The following is a 9,768-nucleotide window of genomic DNA, read 5'->3' as shown; positions in this document are numbered from 1 at the left end:
TTAACATTTTTTTACAGTGGCGACAAATAATCATAATAATTTTGATGAAAGTTAAAAGGTATGATCAGAAATGAAGAAATCATTTTTTGTTTTAATATTGCCTGCATTTTAAATGTATGGTATTCATTCTCTGTAGTGCCAAATGAGCCATTTTTTTCTCACCTCCTTTTAGTAAAAATAAATCAGAACGAAAATTATCTTGGAACTGTACATACCGTATAAATTAATAAAGCTATTGACAGCAGAATATAATGATATACATACCTATTCTTACAAAAACTAGCCAATAGAACTGAACGAGGATGACTACAACCACATTCCAAGAGAGGAAATTTTCCTCTAACAAAACATACTGGTTTGTTTGTATACATCATGTTATTATTTAAGTTTTAATTTAGTTGTACCAAAGACAAAATTTTTTAAGAAAATGAAATTACAGGCAATGAAGGCTTTAAGTCTCTTCATATATAAGAAGTATTTTATACAGTTGTCTCTTGAACAACATGGGTTTGAACTATGGGAGGCCTGCTTATAGGCAGATTTTTTTTTTTAATCAAATGTGGATCAAATGTAGATGGAGGGCTGACTGTTCATATATGTGGGTGTGGGACTTGCATATACCTGGATTTTGGTGTATGTGGGGATCCTGGAACCAAACCTTTGTATGTACCAATGGAAATACACATCTGATTAGAAAACACTGGTCTTTTCAAACAGGCCTATCTAACTTGAAATACCAAATTAATGAAGTATAATAATCCTCACTGGTGAAATAGATTTACTTATCAGGCTACAAATGCTAAAATATGGCTACTATCTAATCTTAGCTGACAAACCACACATCATTCCACTACTTTCTATGGGTGTTCAATTCAGAGAAGCAGTTTATTAATCAACTGAGAATTAGATCTGAGCTCAAAAAATGACCATACCGTAACACACAAGTCTTGAAAATGTTGGGACTCAGTTAACTAACATTAAAAAAAGATTTAAAATTGATGATCTCTCAAGCCTCATCTAGCCTAACAGTCTGCACTTTAAGTAAATTTGATTCTCTTTTTTAATTCTTCCTGGCTACCACCTCTTGGGGCTATGAATGAAATCACTAAAAGGCAGTTAGAGGGACAATAATAGGAGAGTTTAGACTGATTTACCAATTTAGCTATTAGGAACTTTTCAAACCCTGAAAATTACAAATATAATCATTACAAAATTCTTTATAAAACAGAACAATCTAAAAACCACAACTCAGTCTTTAATAACTAAGAATAAATCATGTGAAACCTGCAACATTTTATTTGTTAAAAATGAACAGCTTCAGAATAGATCTAAATGTAACTTTTCCAAAAACACCAAAAAGTACAGTGTAGAGCACCTCCCCGTTAAATACAAACTTTCACTTTATGATGCACTGCATCAATGTTTTGCATACACCTTGATGCAAAAGAAATTTTAAGTTGCATCCTGTTCAAAAAAAAAAGTAAAACCTTTAAGAACGGAACAAGGATGACACAACCACATTCCGAGAAAGGAAATTTTCCTCCAATAAAGCATATTGATTTTATATACATCATGTTATTATTCAGGAAATTTTAATTTAGTTTGTATGAAAGGCAAAATTTTATATTTAAAAAGAAAATTAAATTGCAGATGCATGAAGAGCAGAAGTTTAATATACCAAAGATACTTTGTTATTTGACACACTTAAATGTCAATTTTGGGGCAATTTTTAAGGTTTTCCCATAAATGGCATTACTAATAGCTTTGTACAAAATACTTAAAATAACAGGAAAATAAAAAACTTTTATACCATATTTTCATAAACTGTTCTAAAGACAGAAAATTCATGCTCAGTTGCTTTTCCTTTGCTTTCAAATAAACTACCAGTAATTCTAAACCAGTCTAAAATGTATTGTTTCTGGACCAAATAGAAACATTCATACTTGCAAAAATGTTTTGAAATGAGTCCTTGACCTCTATGAAAAGCATCAAATAGCTAAAAAGAGACTGAGTTTACTTTCAAATTTTGTGACTGGCTTCCAACAACCCCTTATCAGTATAAGTACTGGCAAAATATCAGATGTTAATGATCAGATTTAATTCTTTGGTATAAGCATGAAATTGATAGTTTTCCATGGCTAGCATAAACCAATAAGTAACCCAAGAAGCATGAAAGAACAATGAAATCCAGCATACAATGCAAGTCAGGCAGGAAAGATAACTTAATGCTTTGTTTTACAAAAAAAGTCAACACAAATAATATACTCCAAAGAAACTAATACCCATTTGAGGTTAACATTATAGCAAACCAAAAGGTCAAGCTTCAAAATGACCAAGCTTGTAATTTATAGCTGGAATATTTTGCTTCATTTTGGCATTATATTGTAATTTATAGTGTACAATTATCTGAGGACTCTTCGCACTATCTTGGCACAATAGACTAACTCTTCCCAAGCCTCCAGAGAGGAGGAAAAATACTTTTCTTTCCATAAATTCCTGAACTTTACACCTCACAAGATCAGAGTGAAAGGTACACAACAGAGCTACAATGTAACTCTATTATAATTCTGCTTTTACACTGTGATGTATATAGGCATATTGTTGTTTTTGGAGCTGTAAATTATTTAATTTAGCAAGCTTAAAAGCTTATAAATTTATACTTTTTAAATAAGGAGTCTAGAACTTTATGGCTATTAATTTTACTATCAAAATATCTAATGGACTCAACCCATTTTAATAATTATAATTCTTCAAAATATCACTTGAAGAATTCTTTATGGAAAACAGACTCAAGACTACACTAAATCCAAACAGTATATCAATGACCTGGGTTTTGAAACTTTTCATCTCAGTTGCCTGTCCTTCAACTTGCCACTTCCTTTCATGTTTTCTTCATTTACTAAACACAAACTTTCAGATTTTTGAATTAGACCTCCTCTTCCAAGTCCTTACCAGGTAACTTTGTAAATATGCACATATAGCCTCCAAACATCAACATTTTAAACTGAGACTAATGCCTAGAGTCACATTTCTTGTTAAACAGTTCAGCACTAAAGATATACAACCCTGGGGGATTAGCCTAACACTACCCAAAATATGAACCAATTTCCACATATTTCCATAAATCTTAAAACCCAAAACTAAAATTCACATAAAATTTTTATATCTCTAATGAAGAGAAGGCAACTGCACTTATTACATCAACACTATTAAAGGATAAAGGATAGCAACAAAGGGGCCTACTTATATATGGATCTGAAGACCAAGATTTACCAGGGCAAAATCTAGAAAATGGGCAAAAGTGGTAAGATTCTAAATACCACTATCATAAAAATAATCAATTTCTATCTTTCTGTCCTCCTTCTGCTGCGTAAGGAACCAAAGATGTCAAATAGAGAATTGTTCTGTCTGGGCCAACCATGAAATCTTTAAGAACACATAGATATATTCCCTGTTATTCTTTCAGGGCATTATTTTACATATTTTTTTTTAAAAAAAATTTCAAAAATAAAAATAAGAGTTATTTAGTCTCATGAATATTTTGAAGTAAAGTTTCTTGAATTTCTGTGATGAACTCTTCAAGCAATTTAACTTTTCAAGCAGAGTCATCACTCAAAAGTCCCTTTGACATGGGATCTATCCCACAGTTACAGAGCGGCTTCCTCCTTTGTTGAAAGTGAGAGTGGCTCTTTGTTCCTTCAGGATCCCAAACCGCTCATTCAAAGTCATCCCTGTCTAGAGAAAAAAAAAATTAACAATTTAACTAAAAGCTACATTTGGATTAGAATTATGTGATTTTACAATTAACAGTAATTAACAATATCAAATGCTTTCTAAGTATTTATGTTTATGACCTCATTTAATCCTAACAAAAACCATATGAAATAGGTAATTAGGCTTAGAGAAGTTACCAGCAGTTGCAGAATTAAAACTGGGCAGCCTGAGAATGCCTTCCTAATCACTATAAAGCCTACATTATACTTTATATAAAACACACATATACTATAATGCCTAGGAGTCATACACCCAAAGATGCCCCATCTGAATTATTTTTAGGTTCTGCTAACACTGCTAACTCTAGTGACGCCTCTGATAAAAGGAAGAGTGTTTAGACTTCTGAATATTTTGAAACAAATGTTCTCTTTTTTTTGGAGACAGAGCCTCAAGCTGTCCCCCTGGGTAGAGTGCTGTGGCATCACAGCTCACAGTAACCTCCAACTCCTGGGCTTAAGCGAGTCTCCTGCCTCTGCCTCCCAAGTAGCTGGGACCACAGGCGTCCACCACAACGCCTGGCTATTTTTTGGTTGCAGCTGTCATTGTTGTTCGGCGGGCCTGGGCTGGATTCGAACCCGCCACCTTAGGTGTATGTGGCTGGCGCCTTAGCCACTTGAGCCATGGGCGCCGAGCCAGAAACAAGTTTTCTTAAATTTTTGTAAGTTCACCACAGAAATTAAAATCAAATTCAAATAAAAATCTATTTTTTTATTAACTAATAGAAGTATTCCCACTCAGGGGAACGGGAAGTAGCAACAGTGACAAAATAAAAATAAGCAAAATAAATTTGGTCAAATTTCTATGCATACTTCATTTCCTCCATTCTAGGTATTTATTTCAATGAATACCAAAAAAATGTGACAAAATCTAACACCCATTCCTGATAACAATGCTCAGCAAATCAGGAATAGAAAGGAGCTCCCTCAATTAGACAAAGGGAATCTGTGAAAAACCGATGGCTAACATCATACTAAATGGTGAAGCATTTAATACTTTCTCCTCAGGCTTTGGAATAAGGCATGCAACGATGCATACATCTCACTGGTTCCATTCAACATTGTAGTGGGATTCTAAGCCAACATAATAAGGCAAGAAAAAAAAGATTTAATGATTGGAAAGGAATTTGAGGAATAACATGACTGTTGTCAAAACCATAGTGGGATATCACTCCACAACTAGATGGCTGTAGTCGAATAACAAATAATGTGTTGGTGGAGAAATTTAGAACCCTCATAAATGTAGAGTGGCACAGCCATTTCCCTGTAAAACAATTTGGTAGTTCCCTCTCAAAAGATTAACAAATTGATTTACCATATGACCTAATTCTACCCCTAGGTATTTGCCAAAGAGAAATGAAAACATGCTCACACAAAAAAAAACCTTGCACACAAACGTTCAGAGCAACATTATTTATAATAGTCAAAGAGTAAAACAACCCAAATGTCCATCAGCTTATAAATGAATAAGATGTGGCATATATACATGATGAACACTATTCAGTATAAAGAGAAATAAAATATTGATATAATATGGATAAACCTTAAAAACATTATGCTGAGTCAAAGAAGTCAGTCATAAAGATCATATATAAACCAACTTATATCAAATGTCAAAGAGGGATCTACAGAGATGAAAGTATTATTTTTTTTTGAGATGGATTCTCACTATGTTGCCCTCGGTACAGTGCTGTGGCATCACAGCTCACAGCAACCTTAACTCTTGGGCTCAAGGATTCTCTTGCCTCAGCCTCTCAAGTAGCTGGGACTACAGGCGCCCAACACATTATTTTGCTGTTGTTGTTGCAGCTGTTTAGCTGGCCCAGGCTGGGTTTGAACCCACCCCCCTCAGTGGATGTGGCTGGTGCCATAATCACTATACTATGAGTGCCAAGCCAGATGAAAGTATGTTAATTGCTGTCTAGGTTTGAGGAGGAGTTAGGATACCCTGTTTAATTCTCTATACAACAAATGTTTTGTTAACTAAAATATTCTCAGTGAATGACTCAAAGAAATACAGAAAATTTTCTTTTTACCTGTTTTCCAACACTGTTTATGTCAAATTGTAGAGGGACACCTTTAGGAATTTTCTTTACATCAGATTGCTCCCGTTTTGTTAAGAATGAAGGTACAGCAGTACGAGTTAATCGTGGTTTCTGGGTTCTATTAGAAAAAAATATTAAAATTATCAGAGCAGCTTAACAATCAAAAGAAGAAAAATCACTTGGTACTTAAGAATACTGACTTGTATATATGTTCAAACGTATTGGGCTATTTTTTGTTCTCATATGAGTACCTGACTCTTGACTAACTGCTCTAGAGACTAAATATATAATTGTTCACAGAATACCTCTTTAAGTAGACCTACGAACTTTTCAACAATTTTGAATGACTGGTTATTTCTAAATCTTGATCTTCTAAAATAAAGCAACTTCTGAAGTCTTGGAAAGAGCCATTCTAGGCTGGGTGTGGTGGCTCATGCCTGTAAACCTAGCACTCTGGGAGGCCGCAGCAGGTGGATTGCACGAGGTCCCAAGTTCGAGACCAGTCACAGCCAGAGCAAGATCTCGTCTCTAAAAAATAGCCATTGTAGGGGGCACCTGTAGTCCCAGCTGCTTGGGAGGGTGAGGCAAGACAATCACTTGAGCCCAAGAGTTTGAGGTTGCTGTGAGCTATGACGCCATGGCACTCTCTGAGGACAACAAAGTAAGACTCTGTCCTAAAAAAAAAAAAAAAAAAAAAAGAAAAGAAAAAAGCATCCCCCACATTTCTTTTTCATTTACTCCATAAATTTATAAAGTTTATATTTCAACAAATATAATGAAATGGTTTGTTAAATTAAGCTCATTGAGATAAAATAATGAACACTTTTTTTTTCGAGACAGAGTTTCACTTTTTCACACTCTGTAGAGTGCTATGGTGTCATAGCTCACAGCAACCTCAAACTCTTGGGCTCAAGCAATTCTCCTGCCTCAGCCTCCCAAGTAGCTAAGACTACAGGTGCCTGCCACACTGCCTGGCTATTTTTAGAGATGGGGGTCTCGCTCTTGCTCAGGCTGGTCTCCAACCTAGGAGCTCAGGCAATCTACCCACCATGGCCTCCCAGAGTGCTAGGATTACAGGCATGAGCCAATGTGCCTGGCCCCACTATATGAAGACTTTAAAGAGAAGGGAAGTCTACATGGTCTGAAAAGTAAAGACATTCAAAATGTTACTGCAGAAAGGGGAGAAGAGTAGTATGAAGTAAACTCATGAAACTACTTATTGTTATACATGCACAACATTTTTTAAAAGTAAAAACATTTTAAAAATTGTTTAAAGTGGTAATTTGGGGCTACAGAACCAGAAATCAAATAAGCTTTTGCTTTTATTTATTTATTTTATGAGACACAGTCTTACTTGATCACCCTCGGTAGAATACCGTGGTATCTTACTTCATGGCAACCTCAAACTCTTGAATTCATCCTCTTGCCTCAGCCTCCCAAATAGCTGGGATTACAGATTCCTGCCATAATACCTGGTTATTTTATAGAGTCGGGGTCTCACTCTTGCTAGGCTGGTCTCAAACTTGTGAGCTCAGGCAATCCACCCACCTCAGCCTCCCAAGTGCTAGGATTACAGGCATGAGCCACCACACCCAGCCCTATTTATTTATTTATTTAGAGATAGAGTCTTGCTCTTTTGCCCTGGGTAGAGTACAGTGGTGTCATGACAGCTCACTGCAACTTAGAAGTCCTGGGCTAGGCTCGGTGCCTGTGGCTCAAGTGGCTAAGGCACCAGCCACGTACACCCAAGGTGGCGGGTTCGAATCCAGCCCAGGCCTGCCAAACAACAATGACGGCTGCAACCAAAAAACAGCCGGGCGTCGTGGCAGGTGCCTGTGGTCCCAGCTACTTGGGAGGCAGAGGCAGAAGACTTGCTTGAGGCCAGGAGTTGGAGGTTGCTGTGAGCTGAGATGCCACCTCACTCTACCCAAGGGGACAGCTTGAGGCTCCTGTTTTAAAAAAAAAAAAGTCCTGGGCTCAATCAATCCTCCTGCTTTAGCCTCCCAAGTAGCTGCGACTACAGAAGCACATCACCATACCCAGCTAATTTTTCTATTTTCTCTAGAGACAGAGTCTTGCTATGTTACTTAGGCTGGTCTTGAACTCCTGGCCTCAAGTAATCCTCCTACCTCAGCTTCCCAAAGTGCTAGAATTAGAGGTGTGAGCTAATATAACACCTAACTAAACTTTTAATTTTACACTATACTATTTCCATTTTGTATCACAAGTATTGGCTTGGCGCCTATGGCTCAAGTGGCTAAGGCACTAGCCACATACACTTAAGGTGACGGGTTCGAATCCAGCCCGGGCCTGCCAAACAACACTGACGGCTGCAACCAAAAAATAGCTGGGTGTTGTGGCGGGCGCCTGCAGTCCCAGCTACTTGGGGGGCTGAGGCAGGAGACTCGCTTTAGCCCAGGGGTTGGAGGTTGCTATGAGCTGTGATGCCACGGCACTCTACCCAGGGGGATAGCTTGAGGCTCTGTCTCAAAAAACAAAACAAAACAAAACAAAAACAAGTATTACTTTTACATTTGCATCTCAGTTTTACCCTAACTTGGATATCATACTCAAAGCAGAAATTCAGTATTTTTCTATTATCTTATATATTAAGAGGCTATAGTTTTTTGCAAAAATAATGAAAAGACTTACACTGGGCACTGCACTGCTCCAGGATTGTCAATGGACACAGTCAAAATTCCTCCATTGGTGGTGGAAGTTCGCCATCTAGTTACCAAAAAAACCCCCAAAATGTCATTAAAGTGTTAGTTTATAAATTCTATGCATATATATTTTAAAAGTAACCACTACTTCTCTTTAACTTTTAAAAAATAGATACCTGAATACCATCATAATATAATGAATCATCATCTTGGGTCTAGATCCTGGGCACTTGAATTTATTTGTAAAGTATCTTTCATTGTAATAGATATATAGACATTTAAAAAAAATCAAATCGTATAGAAAGGCTTCTAATAAAAAGCAACACTCCTACACCTCTATTCTCCCTCCCCAGAGGCAGTATTTTTAACTTTTCTTGTTTTTATTGCTTGGTTATTTCCTATTCACTAAACAAGATGCTTATGTAGTAAAATCTTCCTGCAATCAATAAAGATTTAGCTCATCACACTGTCCTCCTACCTACCTCTAAACATTTTGATGGTCTTATCAATGCTTAACTTCCACTGTAATTTTACTTAAATCTCTATTTCTTTCAGTAGTGTTTCTTGACTCTTCCCTACTTGTATGAAAGGATAATAATACCTCTATTCCAGCCCTTCCACCTTTTCTCTCACTTTGTACTTTCTACTTTTTGTCACCTCTATCTTTATATTTACATGAGTCAAAAATTGATATTTATACATATTATAGTCTGTTCTGAAATTAACTCTTTTATGCTTTGTCTACAAGTTGATTCTCAACATTCAAAACAAATATTTATATTATTATATCTCAATTAAGTAAGTATTGTTCACTGAAGCAGCAAATAAACTATGATTATTATTTACTTCCTGATAGTTTCTAACATAATGACCCCTATGCTAAAGAATACTGCTGGCATCAGGTTCAAAGTTTTGTTTCTTACACTCCAATTGTTCAAAATCATGCCCCACTGAGTTGGCATCATATGTGAACCATGACCATGTTTTACAGTCAGCCCTTCCTATTTGCAGATTCTACACTGGTGGAGTCAACCAGAATCAGAGGGCCAACTGCAGGGAATTTAAGCATCAGAGGATTTTATTATCTTTGCTGTCGTAGAACAAATCCCCCACAGATATGGAGAGCCAACTGTGTATGTTTTGTTTTCCAAAAGTAGCCACAGGACGGTGCCTATGGCTCAGTGAGTAGGGCGCTGGCCCCATATACCAAGGGTAGCAGGTTTGAACCCAGCCCCAGCCAAACTGCAACAACAAAAAAATAGCCGACATTGTGGCGGGTGCCTGTAGTCC

The 9,768-nt window shown here is 36.6% G+C and overlaps 1 protein-coding gene across 1 annotated transcript in view; it reads right to left on the bottom strand.

Moving 5' to 3' along the window:
- Positions 1-1,262: 1,262 nt before the first annotated feature.
- Positions 1,263-9,768, bottom strand: part of FYTTD1 (forty-two-three domain containing 1) — a 32,666-nt gene continuing 24,160 nt past the window's right edge. Inside the window, exons 6-8 of the mRNA XM_023509010.1 lie at positions 8,468-8,542; positions 5,807-5,933; positions 1,263-3,735 (exon numbers count right to left, since the gene is read on the bottom strand). Of these exons, the coding sequence (XP_023364778.1) occupies positions 3,637-3,735; positions 5,807-5,933; positions 8,468-8,542 (301 nt within the window). The 3' untranslated portion in view covers positions 1,263-3,636. The remainder of the gene's footprint in view (positions 3,736-5,806; positions 5,934-8,467; positions 8,543-9,768) is intronic.

This window comes from Otolemur garnettii, unplaced genomic scaffold (assembly GCF_000181295.1).
Source record: "Otolemur garnettii isolate 467f Iridium unplaced genomic scaffold, OtoGar3 scaffold00310, whole genome shotgun sequence".
NCBI classification, from domain to species: domain Eukaryota; kingdom Metazoa; phylum Chordata; class Mammalia; order Primates; family Galagidae; genus Otolemur; species Otolemur garnettii.
The sequence above is the reverse complement of the archived record's forward strand: the minus strand, read 5'-3'. Positions and strand labels throughout refer to the sequence as shown.